Source organism: Nycticebus coucang, chromosome 5 (genome assembly GCF_027406575.1).
Source record: "Nycticebus coucang isolate mNycCou1 chromosome 5, mNycCou1.pri, whole genome shotgun sequence".
Taxonomy (NCBI): domain Eukaryota; kingdom Metazoa; phylum Chordata; class Mammalia; order Primates; family Lorisidae; genus Nycticebus; species Nycticebus coucang.
This window is the reverse complement of record NC_069784.1, coordinates 4,260,548-4,277,252: the sequence shown is the minus strand read 5'-3', so window position 1 is coordinate 4,277,252 and position 16,705 is coordinate 4,260,548. Positions and strand designations below refer to the sequence as shown.

At 41.8% G+C, this 16,705-nt stretch overlaps 1 protein-coding gene across 11 annotated transcripts in view; it reads right to left on the bottom strand.

The window, feature by feature from the left end:
* The window catches only part of LRRC7 (leucine rich repeat containing 7), a 626,043-nt gene that overhangs the window by 122,378 nt on the left and 486,960 nt on the right, over window positions 1-16,705 (bottom strand). For all 11 annotated transcript variants that reach the window (XR_008380264.1, XM_053592544.1, XM_053592545.1 and 8 more), the window contains 3 exons: window positions 11,979-12,053; window positions 5,552-5,696; window positions 1,061-1,133 (listed from right to left, as the gene is read on the bottom strand). Coding sequence is in view for 10 of the 11 variants with exons in the window: in XM_053592544.1 (XP_053448519.1) it covers window positions 1,061-1,133; window positions 5,552-5,696; window positions 11,979-12,053 (293 nt within the window). In the remaining variant the exon portion in view is untranslated. The remainder of the gene's footprint in view (window positions 1-1,060; window positions 1,134-5,551; window positions 5,697-11,978; window positions 12,054-16,705) is intronic.

The following is a 16,705-nucleotide window of genomic DNA, read 5'->3' as shown; positions in this document are numbered from 1 at the left end:
AGAGAACCACATTGTAGGGCGTGGGCATTAAATCACAAAAGGGTTGAGACTTTTACTATTCTCCCAAGTCTGAACACTTGAATTTGAACTTTGTTGAACAGTTCTACTCTGTAAAAGTGGTGCTTTCCAGACAGTGGTAACTTGCTGACCCGGTGGGGGATGGAGAGGAAGCTGGCTGAGGGATGGGAGGTCGAGGGATTGTCGCCGCCTTGATGGCAGTGGCGATGGCTCAGGCCTTGTGCCCAAACTTACCAAACAATGGGCTTTAAAAGTGTGCAGTTTGCTATACGTCAATTATAGCTAATAAAGCTGTCTAGAAAAAAAAAGAAGCTTTCCCCTTGAGTATATATATATATATATATATATACCCCAATTTGTTAAATTAAGGATTTATATAATTTTTTCACATTGAGATGTGGAGCAAGTTCCCACAAATAGGCTTACGTAATTTTAGGATGAGGACAATGTACACCGATTTCTCACTTTACCCAGATTGTAAACAGAAGTGTTTTCAGGAAATGTTGAGAACACATGTCTCTTAAAGAAGTGTAATCCAAATGTCGATGGCAGTACAAAATTAGGAATGAAGTTACTATCAAATAGTGTAGTTTACCTTAATAGGCCACATTGGACTTTAATCTTGAAGTTTTAAAATACGTTTGCTAAAGCAGATGCTTTTCTCTTTAGCTTCTGTAACTATATTAAACTTCTATAAATACCTTAAGTTTCTATAATTATCAAGAATGACTAATAGCATCATGGTAGCACATACATACTGCAGGGCCTTATCAAAATTTGATTTTGCAGAAATGTTCAAGTGAATTAAGAGCTGTTAATTCAGTCCAAAACATCAAGTTAACATTATCTGCAAAGTATCAGCAAGAGTGTAATTGAAGGTCTGGGTGATCACACTTTGCTTGTGAAATCTGCTCTAAAATGCATTGAAACACGAACAAGATTATTAGTATCTTCAGGAGAAACTATTTTCAAGCAGAAAACTCAATCCATCCTCTGATTTCTGGCTTCAGAGAGGCTGACTGGTACGGAACGTGGCACTTACTTTCCGATTGTATTGGGCAGCATGGTGAGCTGATTGTCATCTACTTTTAGAGTAGTTAGCTTTTTCAGCAGTCCTAAAAACAGAGAAGAAGGTTGATTAATATATTATAACAGTGTATTTATGACAGGAAATGTGACGTCAAGGGAATCGAATGAGTCACTGTGATGAATGCTGCCTGTTAATTGGCTCTACTCTGCCTATAATATAAACCCACAAACCGAGGTTTATGTACAATCTATTTTTGACCTTCTCGTTCCAAAAACTTTGCTTCCCTCAGTGGGAGTTCAGGATCTCAGCACACAGAAGCCAATGAGACCTGGGGCTGCTCACACACCTGGTGCGTTTCCCTCTTCCATTCTTTAGCAGATGGACTGGTTGTAATGTTTAAAGCAGCTGTGATTTAATATGTAATTAACTCCTGAGTACTAATAACCAATGTTTCTGTTGGGTTATAAACCGAAAGCAAATCCGAATTGAGCCTAATAATTAGCAAATGAACACAGAGGCATCACAGTGCAGCAGTCGTGATGACGCGTGTGGAAAGCTGCCACGGACGACCTCATGCTCTTTCTGGTACCATAACTCCTTGGCTTGGATCAGCAGTAGGCATGAAAACTTTGCTTGTTCCTGCACTGAGTAGGCTGGGCATGAATTGGAGTTGCAACTCTTTTATCTTCCCCGTCTGATTCATGTGTGTCCTCTGGTGTCTGTCGCTTGCTGTCCTCCCAGGCTGTGACGAGAAGCCACACAGTGACTGAAGAGCAGGAACCTCACTCGTTCCTGACTTTGCAGCTCAGGTTTCATTCAAGGGGATGCTCTGAGCAGATTCTGGAGCTTCTGTGGAACGTCTTTGTTTCTGATGTGGAATGAGGTTGCCAGCCTAACCCCCATCTCTCATGCCTTCCTCTGGCAGAAAATTCCCTCACCGTGTGTCTACCGGGTAGTTGCTCTGCAGAAATCAAAGATATTTTGCCCTATTCTTTTTTTCTCCTGTGCTTTTCTCCAATGCTCTACCCCCTTACCCCATCTAGGACGTACTGGAGAGAAATATTAAATATTAAATCTATCAAAATAATATTAAAACATATTTTTTATTAAAATAATATTCACATGATACTTGCATATTTGGAATAGAACTTTGAAAGCAAATAGTTGTGTAGTCATCAAATCTAAGATTATAAGAATTATATTATTATAATAGTTGCTTTACTTTATGTCAGGTAGTATTGTAAGAAATTTCACATATATTAATTCATTTACTCTTCAAAATAATCTCGTGATGCAAGTACTGTTACTACTTTCACTTTATATGAAACTGAGGCACAGAGAAAATACGTAATTTTTCCAAGGTTGCACAGCTATTAAGGTAAAAAGACCAGGATCTGAACTCTGGTAATCTGACTAAAACCCCATGCCCTTAACCAGGAACTGAATAAGATAAGTTATTTTAATTATTTAATACAAATTTGTACTTGTTTATAGTTAGGTAGTTGTTTTTTGTATTATAAAGGAATCTTAGCATTTTTTAAAACAGAGTTTTAAATGCATAAGCATTTTAAATACATAGCATAGATGTAGAATTAATACTACCCACGTATAATGTGCATCTTTATTTTACTTGCAAAAATTTGGAGGAAAATGCATTATTCGTGGCAAAATACAGTATTAAAACTCTATTTAGAAGAGGAAAAGAATCCCATGGCAAAGTACATTATTAAAACTCTATTTCAAAGAGGAAAAGAATCCCTTTGATTTCCCTGGAACCAGTGAAAGGAAAGTGATTCAGCATGGGGGACTTGTTGGGCATACCTCTCCATTTGAACACCCCCAAGAGGAACGCAAAGAGACGTGGTGGAAGTGAAGAAGTCATTTCTGTTGCTCTATCCTTCTGTTAATGCTATGAACATTCTTATCTCCTATTCTTTTAAATGTTGGTAGTCCAGTGGATAATCCATGTTCAAACAAGGCAGAGGTGATGTAATCTGCCATTGAATTAGCATCCATGAATTATTCTAAGGCCTTAGAAAGAGCTGTCTTCTAACCCAGATGCCTCTCTTTACCAAGAAGGGAATTTTTTTTCTTGAGTAATTCTCTTCTCTGAGAAAACTCAGCCATTCTACAACTATAATCAGAGATTACGGCAACTCTGCCGATGTGTAAATACCTCTGAAAGGCTGATGTGGCACTTAGATATTTGAAGAGTAAGCTACTGTGACAGTTACTTTCTTCAGTTGGAACCATTCAGTTCCCAGAGGAAGGTGTCAAATATATACTACCAGCAGCCTGTCTGAATCTGTCTGATCTCGTCCCGGGATCTGGTGTGATATTCTCTGTCACCGACACATGTGGCCTTCCTCAGATCAGAAGGCTAATTTCCCAGTTTGCTTTCTTAAAGGAAGATATTTTAAACAAACACTGACACCATGTTAATGACAATGCTGCTTTGTTCCACCACCTTTTCAGAATCAAATTTTCTGTGTGGTCTTCAGTCTGTCTCACATCCAGAATAGAGATGACCCTGAAATTCTGGATCTTTTAATAAGTTTACTCTATCAAATCCATTACATCTGTTGTGATTTAGGACAGCTGATTTGGATTTATTTTTGCCATCTTAGGTTTTCTATTTCTACGAGTTTTAAAATTTTATTTTTCTTTCTTCTGCTATATAAATATGTGTTTTCTTTCACACTTGTCCCTCCTCTGCTGGCTTGGAAATTATAAACTCCATTTTTATTAAGTAGATTCATTTAAATTTTGAACATGTAGCAAATATTTAACCTAGCATTTTCTACAAATTCTCAAGTTATTTACTATTTCTAGCCACTTCCTGAACACAATAAGGTCCTTAGCACTTCGTCACCCTAATAATGCTTCTCTGTGATTATTATTTTGATATTTTAAACATAAAAGTTTCCTCTTTTATAGTCACTAGTTATCTAGATATAACAACTTAATCTACCAAATGAGTTCCTTTATTGGCTCTTCATTCTTGAATGAGCGGTCAGCTGGGTATAGAAATCCGTCGGCCTGTTATTATTCTTCAGTGCTTGAAGATACTCCACTGTCCAAAGCAATTTTCACTGATAAAAATTGTGAAATCTCTATTATTTTGTAGATGAGTTTTCTTGCCCTTTGGGATTTTTATTCTTTTATCCTTGCAGTTTCACAGCAATAAGCCAGGGTGAATTTATTGCATTTATCCATCTTTGAATTACTGTGTATATTTAATATGAAAGATTACTAGCATCTTCACTGCTGAAAAAATATTCTCAACTATTTTTTTCTTTGAGTAGTTTCTCTGCATTCATTCTTTTCTGTATTTCTGGAGAATATGCCTTTTTTACTATTTTTACTTTTAGAATACAATTTCCATTCTATTTTCTGTCTCTTGACTAGTTTTTAATATTTTCCATTGAAGAAATCTCTATGTGCTTGTTCTGAGGGCTCACCACACCTACTCAATCAGAATTTTCAAAGACAAAACCTGGAAAGGAGGAAATGTTTGATACAGCTCTCAGTTAAGACCCATGGTTAGGCAAGTTGAAAAAAAATCCCGTTATAAAATGTGATTATATAACTCAAAAAGTCTGCAAATCTAGAAAGAAAGGAAAGTTAGACTTTGATTTGCTAAACTGAATGCTCTTTATCAGCCTGAAACAACGACAAAATGAAAACCATAGAACAGTGAAGAAAACTTTGGGAGACTCCCTTGTCTTCAACTGGGCCAGCCAGGTTGTGACAACTAAGCATTAAGCTCTGGGAACGTGTACCACCTGTCACACGAGGGTAAGAGCTACATTCCAAAGTCAAGTAATTCAGGGTTACCCTTCCAGTGTGTCCTCTCATAAACAGTAACAGCAAGATACTGATACAAAATTGTTCCTTCATTGTTTAAATGAGTCTTTCATCATTTTATTTACATAAAAATTTATAAGCAATAGATAGAATGCTTACTCTGTTACCAACAGACAAGTTACCTGCCCTCATGAATCGTAACATAACAAAGACAATAAAAACAATATGTCCTTTAAAAAATAACAGAACTAAGAAGACATTTTATAGTCGTGCATTTTCATGAGTCATTCTATATTATAACAATGTTACAATATTAACAATTGAACATAGCAACATCTCTAGATGGAACTACCATACTTCTATCAAGGTATAAAGAGGTATATAGTTATCAGATTACTATAAACTTACGATATATATTCCTTAGGATGATATTTCACAACATAAATGATCTAACACTTTAAAAAATGTGTCAATTTAGTAAGATCATTTTAATGTTAAGTTAAATTCAAGAAGGATCTCCTTGAATTTAACAACTAGAATTATTTGTAAAATACTATTTTATTATTTGTATGGTTAATTTGCTAACTTATTAATATCAGACTAACAATGTATTGCCTATAACTATGGAAAAATGATACTGTCCAAAGAAAATGTTACATTGATATAAATATTCATGACAAAATATGACATTCTCACCTATCGAGTCAGGTAGCTGTTGCAACATATTGGACGATAGTAACAGGTCCTCGAGGGCTTCACACCCAGAAATGTCCATGTCGACCATTTCTATCCTGTTTTTTGACATATCCAGGTAAACCAGCATCTTTAACCTTCCTATAGACTTGATGACATTGCATAAACTCAGGGTTAGTTGAGAAACTTTCATAGGGTATTTTAAAGTTTTAAAATAAACACAACACTCTAACTTTAATTTTAAAAGAAACCACAACCATAACAAGTGTGCGTATGAACACGGAGACATTGTTAATTTCGAACATGGCTGGTAGAAATGCAAAACGATGCAGTTACTCTGTAAAAAGGACTTGGCAGTTTCTCAAGATGTTAAACTCGGAGCTTCCACATGATCCAACAATCCCTAGGTACACATCTGAGAATAAAAAAACACGTGCACCAGACTTACGCAAATGGTCACAGCTGCGTTATTCACAGTAGCTAAAAAGGAGAGGCAACTTATATGTTTGTATGACTAAACACAATGTTGTGTATCCATATGACGGAACGTTATTTGGCAGTAAAAAGGAAGAAAATATCAATCATGATATGAAGTGGATGAGCCTTAAAAACATAAGCGAAGTGAGAGAAGTGAGTCGACCACATATCGTGTGATTCCATTTGTATGAAACATCCAGAATATTTGAATCCACACAGATGGAAGGCAGAGGGGGGCTGCTAGGAACCAGGTGGGGGAGGGGGCGTGGGAGTTACTACTAATGGGTTCACAGTTTCTTTCGGGGGTGATGAAATGTTCTAAAATTACATAGTGGGGATGTTTGCACGACTATTTGAGTATTCTAAGAAACACTGAATTGCATGTGGCACACGAATTATGTCTCAATGCAGCAGGTAGAAAACACAACAATCTGGATGTTGGTGCTGAATAAAATAGCTAAGTAATCACCAGCTACATGAGTCGCCACTGAAACAAGGAATGTCCGACATGTTCATCCCTAACACTTCAAATGCATAAGCGAAGTTTACATTATGATCTGGACTTTACCCTACTACTCAGCTTCAATGTTTTGTCCCGTCAACAGTCCTTTAGAGCAGTGGTTCTCAACCTTCCTAATGCCGCGACCCTTTAATACAGTTCCTCACGTTGTGGTGACCCCAACCATAAAGTTATTTTCATTGCTACTTCATAACTATATTTTGCTCCTGTTATGAATCGTAATGTAAATATCTGATATGCAGGATGTATTTTTATTGTTACCAAGGGGTCACGACCCACCAGCTGAGAACCGCTGGTTTAGAGGATTCACTGCGTACTGGTACCCGAGTTACAGACGAAACTGCAGTCATCACAGGACAGCGAGTGAGGGCAGGCTTGCCATCAGGAAGACGGTTTTTATCCTTAAGGAGTTTGTAAGAGTGAAGGCAACTTTGAACTGAACGAATAATCACAATATCCTCTGATAACGTACAATAAAAACAAAAAACATGCCGAGAACACCACAGAAGAACAGGGGAGGCTGCAGTTGTCTGGAAGACAGTGATTCTTAGAAAGGAGGACTTGTCCCTGGAAGAAGAAGAGCGCAAACGTTCACAGAGAGGAGGGAAAAGCTGGGCCAGTTTGAGGACAGTGAGAAATTTCAAGTGGCTGAAATCGGGATGACGGGAAGAAGCCAGCTGTTACAAGGCCCCCGTGCCCTGGAAGGAAATACTGAACTCCATCTCACAGGCCTGAGGGCTGCAGGGCGTGTCAGATGGGAGGTGACGGGCTCAGACCTGTGCTTAGAGGAAATGACTTCAGGGAACTTTCAAAGGCTGGGGTCAGGGAGGTCCGCTGGAAGTACAGTATTGTTGTCGTTTGGTGACAGAGAAGAAGGGACAGACTCAAGAGGATTCCAGAAGTAGAAATGGGACGATTGGATTAGTAAGGGATTGCTGAGGACTGAGGTGCGACCCCACCCGCCCTGGGGGCAAGAAGGACCCCGATCACATGGCCATGGAGTTGGGCCAGGAGGAAAGCCCTCCCCCTTTCCTTTAGGGCCATGCCTTATAAATACATGTTCCTGCACTCAGTGGTTTATCCAGTGATCCATCTACCTATGAACATTCTACCATCTTACATGTTGCCCCACTTATCTGACAGAGTATAAACAAACACATCTCTCTCTAATAAATACATTGATTGCCCCCCCCTCCCCACAAGCACACACCTGGAACGGTGCAAGTACTTTAGATACATTATTTTATTTATTTGTTTTTTCTTTTCTTGAGTCAGGGTCTCGCCCATCACCCAGGTTAGAGTGCAGTGGTATCATCCTATCTCACTGCAACCTCGAACTCCTGGGCTCAGGAGATCCTCCTGCCTCAGCCTCCTGAGTGCTCAGATTGCAGGCGGCTTCTACCATACCTGGTTAAGACGTCGGTGGATTTAATACTCCATATGCTTGCCACTCATGTTGTGGTCCACAGACTAGCAGCACTCATACCACTGGGGAGCTTGTCAGAAATGTAGAATCTCAGACCCACCTTTCCATTTACATAATACACTTATTAAGGAGTTTGACATGTAAGCTGATTCTGTGCTTGAAAGTGAAGTTTGAGAACAACTCAAAAATAGACAGTAAAGTGTTATTTTTCTTCCAGAAGGAATGTTTAGTAATATACAGCAGAATACTGAGTTGTGCTGGAGATAGCGGTGAAGGAAGCTTCAAGGACAAAAGAAATTTTCTCATGATAAAAGAATAAAACAGAAACACACACAAACAGATACATCACCTTTATTGCTCACTGGAAGGGAAGAGTGAGCTTAGGTAAAGGCATCATTCCTTGGGGTAGAATGCTATAAGGAAAGTGGCAGTATTTTTTCCAAGTGACACATTTCTAAGAATGGTGAGAAACTCAGCCCTCTGGGCTGACTCACCCAGTGTTTTGATCTCAGCCTTGCAAACGTTCAGCTACTCTGAAACTGTGCCTCTCTTAGAGAGCTGAGGGAGCAGGGCTAGGGATGTGCCCTAGGGGTTAATTAGGGATGGGGGTCAGGAACCGCCAGAATAATAATCAAGCAGGCTTTGGAGTCTGCCATGTTACAAAAGTGAGTTTGAATTTCAGCTCCGGGGACGTGTTAATGCAGCAGCCCTGGCCTGTGACTTGGAGTAGATGTGCTCATGCATTTTCCTCTAGGAATGAAGAGCTTACTCTGTTTCTCCAGCTTTGAGAAATACTGCTTGTAGCTCTCCAACCTCTTCAGAATTGCCTCACCTGAAAAGACCCTCTTTACACAGCGTGACACCCCCATTCCAGGAGCCCTCCACCCAGTGATGACCCCATGCAAGGACAGAGGAAGGGCCAGAACTTGGCCTCTACACAGAGCAACTGCAGGGTAAGTCTGCAGCAGCGCTCTCTGGAGGGCCAGCTCGGGACTTCCGCAGGACCCCATCACAGTCCAGCTCTTTTTCCTCCCCCCTTTCTCCTCTGCATCGTCCCTTCCACTGGTGCTGATCTGAAAAGCATCCCTTTCCTAGACTTCTGTCTCTGCCTCTGCTTCCCAGGGAACCCACCGTGTGGCATTATTCAGCCTCTAAGCTTTAACATGTGTTGAACGCAGATCCTGATTCAGTGGGTCTGGGGTGGTTTCTGACAAGCTCCCCGGTGGTATGAGTGCTGCTAGTCTGTGGACCACAACATGAGCGGCAAGCATATGGAGTATTAAATCCACTGGTGTCTTAACCAGGTATGGTAGATACGCCTACAGTCTGAGCACTCAGGAGGCTGAAGCAGGAGGATCGCCTGAGCCCAGGAATTCGAGGTTGCAGGGAGATAGGATGATACCACTGCACTCTAGCCTGGGTGATGGGTGAAACTCTGACTCAAGAAAAGAAAAAAAAAATATCTAAATTACTTGCACAGTGCCAAGTGTGTGCTTGTGTGGGTGCAATCAATGTATTTATTAAAGGTGTGTTTACTTATACTCTGTCAGATAAGTAGAGGCAATATGTAAGATCAGATCAGTGGATGAACCACTGAGCCTGGGAACATGTATTTATAAAGCATGGCCCTAGCAATAATCACCTGGGGTGGTGAAGGGCCTTCTTGGCATCAGGTAACAAATGTTGCTCCAACCCCACCCTGGGCATAGAGGGATCTGTAGGTGACCAGTGAACAGCCAAGGAAAAGAGTGGAAACCACACAAGTAAAAGAAGGAGCTGACTTGCTTTAAACATGAGTATGGATTCAACGCGTCGTTTAGTCATATTTTGGTTGATTAACCTTGACTGATGGTCAGAAGCTAGAACCAGGCAGAAAACGAAATATTTTATCATTATCGTTTACTTCTCTGGTTTATGAAAAACAGGGTGGAAATAATAGCCAAGGTTTCCACAAGTGTTTAACTTTATTATGACACGTGAACTAAGAAAAAAGCAAACTTGCTTTTTTCCCCTGTGGTGTTTACGACATTAACTACTTAAGATGAATTATTCCATGAACCTGACACACCCAAGCTGCAGACTGCCCTCGAGATGAGCCTGTCAAAGTCAGCTCTTGGTGGGTAATGAAAACAGGGATTTGCCAACACGGGTGTGCAGAAAGCCACGTCTACTTTGGCACGGGGTGCGGAGCGTTCTCGCATAGGGGATAGCAAAAGGCCAAATTCAAGTGTACTAAACAAAGCAAAGAATCTGTAGCAGTCAGTGTGAAAAGGCTACTTTCAAAACAGACAAATTAGGCAGCGTCACATGTTCAGCAAAAGATTTCATTGTCACCTTTCCATTTACATAATACACTTGCTAAGGAGTTTGACATGTAAGCAGATTTGCAGAGTTAGATTTTGGGAACACAGCCCTTATGAAAAGTACGATGTACCTGTTCTCACCTGTAGCTCCCCTTAGTCGTATGGAGAGCATCTGGGGGCATTACAAGGAACAGTAGGGTCTGTAGCTGGTTTGAGTGACAGTTCTACTATTTATTTCCTGGCTGTGTGACCTTGGGCTAGCTACATTTTTTTGTGTTTCAGTTTTCTCATCTGTTAAATGGGGAAGATATGAAATCTTACTTCATGGAATTGTTGTGGGACTCAATGAATCAGTATTTGTAAAACATGTAGAGAGAAACCTCGTGCCTATCCCGTGGCACATGTATGTAAGTGTTTTAATACATATATTTAAGAAGCAGGTATAAACTTCCAAGTAGACACGCATTCTGAGTCCTCAATCTGAGCAGATGCAGGGCTTTTCTGTGTTGCCCCAGGAGTTGTACGTACCTTGAACAATGGGACAAACCAGGCTCTGCTGTGTGGTGGAGTCAAATCTGTCTTTCCTGCTATGTGGGAGCTCCTCAAACAAATATATGCAAAGCCATTGGATATGTTCTCTTTGGAGCCCTACCACTGGCATAGTTTCTGACTCATAGAGGTACATTGATAAATGATTTTGAACAAATCAGTAAATAGAAGATGTATGTCCCTGTCTGGCTTCGTGTGTGAGGATAGAAGTCTGTCCTTTTGATAAGAGAAGGAAGTATTTTTTTCACTAAGCTTTTTTTCAGGTTTCCCCTTTACGTGGTTTCATGCTTGTTCAGAGAGAGAATAAGCTTCTTGTCCTGGTTGCTTTCGTAATAATTTTAAGTACTTTTTAAGGTCAATTCATTAGAGAAACAAACTTGGCTTTGAGAGCACACATCAGAGACTCACTGCATTTCCACTTGTTCTGGCTACTTAGTCCAATGTCAGGAGATTGGAGTTGTCTTAAATGACTGTGTGCGTGTCTGTGTGTGTTTCTCTGTGTGTGTTTGTGTGTCTGTGTGTGTGTGCGTGCATGCAAGTGGCAGGGGACAGTGTTTTAGGGGAAGCCATTCATTTTCAGAATAAACTTCCAAATAGACATATATTTTAGAAACCCGATGTTTAGGAGTTGGTTTAGTTGAGGGGAAAAAATTGACTTTGGTTTAAATTTCTGTTTTTAATACTATGTGATCCTTGCCATTTTCAAAAGTTCAAATGTATTCTATTGGAAAATTGTCTCAATAGAGAGATTTTCATTCTGTGGAAGAGCTCTAGCAACACAAGCAGAAATTATTGCCTAGTTCTGTGTAAGAATCAGGTTAATTTTATAAAAATAAAGCTTGGTATTACACATAGTATTTTGCTTGTAAAGTTACAAACTTGCAGCTTAAAAAAACAGAAAATGTGGAAGAGATGACAAATATACTCCACAGAGAACAGGAAAACTATTTCATACATTTTACATACCTATAACACTCGCAATATATGAAACACTCAAAAATAAATTTGTTGATGTGGTTGGTGGCTGAAAACTCCTAACAGGTGTTATTTTACTTTGAAATGCAAACACTGGACTTAAGATTAATTATTATAAAACACAATAACCCATATATAACATAAATGTTAGACAACAGGGCATGACAAAAACTTACATACCCCAGGTAGCAATTGTAACGCATTATTATCCATCCACAATTCCCTTAAGTTTTGTATTTGATCCAGAACTTCAGGCTAGGAGAGAGTAGAGAGAAAAGAGAGAGGAGAAGAAGACCAAATTAGCTTTTTTAAAAATCGTAAATATAAGATGTAATTTCTTGGATTTTATTTGGCAATAGAGTTTTAGTCATCTAAGAGATTCCAAGTCCAACAGACCTCCAGAAAAGCTGGTAGTCCCTGAGGGAGCTGATCTGGAATTGATCTGAAATCAAAACACTAATAATAAAAATCAAGATCTATTAACCACGCACCTTCTCCCTTAACACCTTACAAGTATTCTTTGTAGCATTAATTGCATTCTGCCTGCTAAGCGTCTGTCTCCTTCACTAGAGTGTGAGCTTTAGAAGGCCCGGGGAATTACTCTCATAATCACTGTATCCTCACATCCCGGCCGCTCACCGTGTACTCGGGCACACAGGAGGTTCCCCCTGCCTGTGCACCAGTCGGCACCTTGATTTAAACACTTGTGCACGCAGGGATTGCAGAACGTGATATGGTCATCGTGTGAATAAGACCCATTCTCTTCTTATTCCTTCGGTTTGTCATTGAATAATTATTTGCTGAATAGGGGGGATGCCCACGGTCATATCAAACCAGTTTCTGCCTTGAAGGAGCTGATGATCTACATCGAGGGGAGAGAGATGTTTACGAATATTTCAAACACAAGACAGCATATGTGAGAAAGGACAGCCCAGAGAAGGCCAGAGAGGGAGGATGAGACATGACCGAGGCTTCCCTGTTGGGCGTGACCAAGACTTGGGCTCCCTCCCTGGAAGCTGCGTCTGCCTTCTACCTCCTGGGTGGCCGACTGCCCTGAGAGCAGAGAGGCCGCCAGCGCCACCAACATCCGAACCTCCTTGTGGTGCCTCAAATCTCTCCAGAAAAGATCCCTTCCACTCTCTCAAGCCATGTGCTTCCTTTGAGGGGAGTGACTAAGGCCCGAGCTGATGGGTCCGTGTGCCTCCTGGCTGGGGGTTGGTTCCGGGATGGCAACACAACCCACTGAGACCTCGACAGAGCCCCGAATCTTTGACTGGGAGTTCTGGGAAAATGATTCTTGGGTCTTCCCCAGAAGGATCTGAGACTGAAAGGGCACAGCCCTGGGAACTTCAGGTGGGAGGAAAAAGGGAGAGCCTGCCTGAGGATGGAATCTTTCTAAAGAAAGTTGAGTTAAATGATGGATCCTGGTGACATCACATTATCCTGGGACTAAGCCACACCTGAAACCAGATTGTCTGTTTACTTTTTTTCCTGACAGAATTATTACTTACTGAAACAAAATACAAACATAGTTCAATAAAATTTGGGCCCTGAGAAGGAAAGCCAGTGTGTTTTGCAGAATACCCATGGACAGAATGGAAATGTGTCATTGTTACCATCAGAATCCTGGTAGCTGTAGCTCAGGGGTGGTTACACACACATCCTTTACACATGAGGGGTATTTCAGAGACGTTCAGACCTGCTAGGGGGATAGTCTCTGATCCCTTCAGCCTTCCAAGCACTGGAAATGGTACAATTCTTGGGAAAAGTTTCCTTTACATAAGGGTCGAAATTTAAAGTCAGAGGGAGAGATGACATTCTGCTGTGAAATCAGAGGCGTGTATGAGGGAGTGTGGGGATTTTATTAATGTAGGAAAATGTTCCCATTGTCACTTAGACCATGGGGAACACAGGGAGTGAATTACTCTGCCTGTACATTAGGGTATGGGGATGGACAGCAGCAAACTCCTGCAGGAAGCACACTCTGGTCCCCAGGGTTTGAGCAGAGGCCAGCCAGCAACAGTCACATGGTTCAAGTTTTTCTAAGCCTATGCGTTGTGCAAAGGTAAGGAGGAGAGACAGCTTTGCACTGGGTGAGGTGTGGCAGAGCCTGACATGTCCGTGTCAGGACAGAGACTGATGTCTAAACTTATAACAATAAACACTATTCAGGGTGGGCTAGATTATGCTGTGGTAACAAATTAATCCTTCAGCTGAACACAACAGGCTTACTTCCCTCACTGCTATATGCCCAGCCTGGGTTTCTGCCCCCACAGTCTTGTCGGACTACCATGTCAAGACTCCCAGCAAGCACAGCCAGGGAAGAGAGAACCTGGAAACTTCACCACACCTCTGAAAGACGTTGGGCTAGAAGTGACACGTACCATGCACGCTTATAACTTATCACTCAGCTATTTACATGGTCCCAACCTAAGTGCAAAGGCGGCTGGGAAATGGGGGAGGAGCGCATGGATGTCTGGTGAATGCTGCTCTCTCTGCCACAGTGACACCACGTGACACTTTTATATTTATGCATCCCTTCGTTAAGAGGTGCTTATTAAACACCTTTTAGGAATTACCCCAGACTCACAGTGCATAGTAGAGTCTGTACTTCAAGAAACCCAGAGTCTAGTTGGGTAGTAAACACACAAAAAGTTAACGCATGATATTACGGGCGTATAAAGTAGGGGGACCTGTGGCCTACGTTTGAGGGGGAACCAGAAAAAGATCCATGGAGTTAAGATGAGAAGGAGCTGAGTTAGCCAGCTGAGAGGAGGGAGAAGGAAAAAGAGTACATTTTAGTCAGAAGCAGAATAGTGAGAACTAGCCTGCCTGGCGACCAGGAATGGTAGGAATTTTGCTTAACTAGAGTGCTAAGGTTGAGACGGCCAGTGGCAGGAAATGAGTCCAGCGAGGAGGACAGGGCTCTGTGAGGCCCAGCATTACTTGTTAAGAAGATTGGACTTTATTGTGTGGATGGGAGAGCGGCATTAAAAGGTTTTTATTTTTTTGAGACAGAGTTTCCCTCTGTTGCTCTGTGTAGAGTGCAGTCATGTCATAGTTCACAGAAACCTCAAACTCACGGGGCTCAAGCGGTCCCCCTGCCTCAGACTCCCAAGTAGCTGGGACTACAGGCACCTGTCACAATGCTTAGTGAGTTTTTCTATTTTTAGTAGAGATGGGATCTCGCTCTTGCTCAGGCTGGTCTCAAGCAATCCATCTGCCTCAGTGTCCCAGAGTGCTGGGATTACGGTGTGAGCCATCGTGCCGGCCTTAAAAATCCATCTGCCTCAGTGTCCCAGAGTGCTGGGATTATGGTGTGAGCCATCGTGCCGGCCTTAAAAGATTTTTAATAGGAAGTGACTTTGACTGATTGGCATTTTGCCTATATATTCTACACTGGAAGGAAAAGGAAGGAAACAGAACACTTACCGTGGCTAGTAATGAAAGAGGTGATGGGGAAGAAAGAGAAATTGATTTAGGAAACACTTAGAAAATAAAAATGATGGGAGTTGGTGACTGGATGTGGAGTAAGGGACTGAGTCATGGATGCCTCCCGGTTTCCCTGCGTATCCTGGTGTCACCACCAGAGATTCCGGATACTGGGTTGGAAGCAGAAGCGTGGCAGAGACTGAGTTCCATTTTGATCATGGTCATTGAGGGACCCAGGTGGAGAAGTTCAGGAGTCAGTTGGCTATTAAAATCTAGAGCTTAGGAAAAAAGTTTGCCCTAGACACAACTTGGACATGTCGTGGAAGCAGAAGCACGGGTCAGCTTCCCATGGGAAACGTCAAGGGAGCCAGCAGGGCAGCCGACCGAGCAACCCTGGGGAATACTAACCCTCGAGGTCTCCAAACAGGAGGCAAGAAGGAAAAGGCAAGAAGGATGGGAGTCCAGGACAGGAAGGGGTTTCTAGAACCCACTGGACAGAGTGGTGTTAGGAATAGGGAAGTGAATACGCGTGTCATACACAAGAGGAGTGTCAAGTAAGACACTGAAGGTATCCACTCAATTTAGGAAAGTTTAGGCCACTGGTAACCTTAGTGACAGCCATTTCTAGGGGGTAACTTAATTACGTTTTGTTGAATCAGTAAAGGCAATGCGGGTAAAATGTTCTTTGTAAAGTTTGCATAAGAGGGGAAGAGTTGAGGGGCTATGAAGGAATTGAGGTCATGGGAAAAGACAGCTGAAGAGGGGCAGATTAAGGACAGATAAAATGGTACAAAAGTAATGGATAAAATTCCAAGAGGGGATGAAGAAGGTGATTGGTGATAGCACGGAGGAGGGTTGACACTGAATAGAAGTCAGACGCCTCCTTCGTTTAGCCTGGAGGGAAAGTGTGGGATGGCACAGGTGTAGCTGGGCATGGTGCAGAGAGGGCTAGAAGTTGAGGGGAAGCATTTCTGAAATTCTCAAATTTTCTTGATGAAGTAGAGACAAGGTGAACTGTTGAGCGTGAGGGGGCGGGAATTTGGTAGGCACGGAGCAGTCAGGGAGAACGGTACATTCTGAAACAGTTTGAGGGGAATCACAGAGGGAGTGGAGGGCATTGTCAATGGTAATTGTTAGGACATCTTTCTGAGCTCTGAGGGGTCTGACAGTGGAGGAGAAAATAGAAGAAACAGAAGACTTCAGGTTTCCGCGGGTCAGAGAGGAGTGCAGTGGGAGGGAGGGACAGAAGAATGAAAAATTAGGACGAAAGAGCAGACTTTAGGGGTTCAATATTTGTGAAGTAGTTCTAGGCAATGATAAAATTCAGATTGTAACTCTGGGGAAGAGTTGGCAAAGGAACAAAATACAAAGTCTCCATGATGTGTGTGGGGGGATGATACTGTGGGGACATAAGGCCTTGCCTGGCTTCCAAGGATTCAGGCAGCCTTTGCTGCCCTCATAACTCGCTGTCCAGG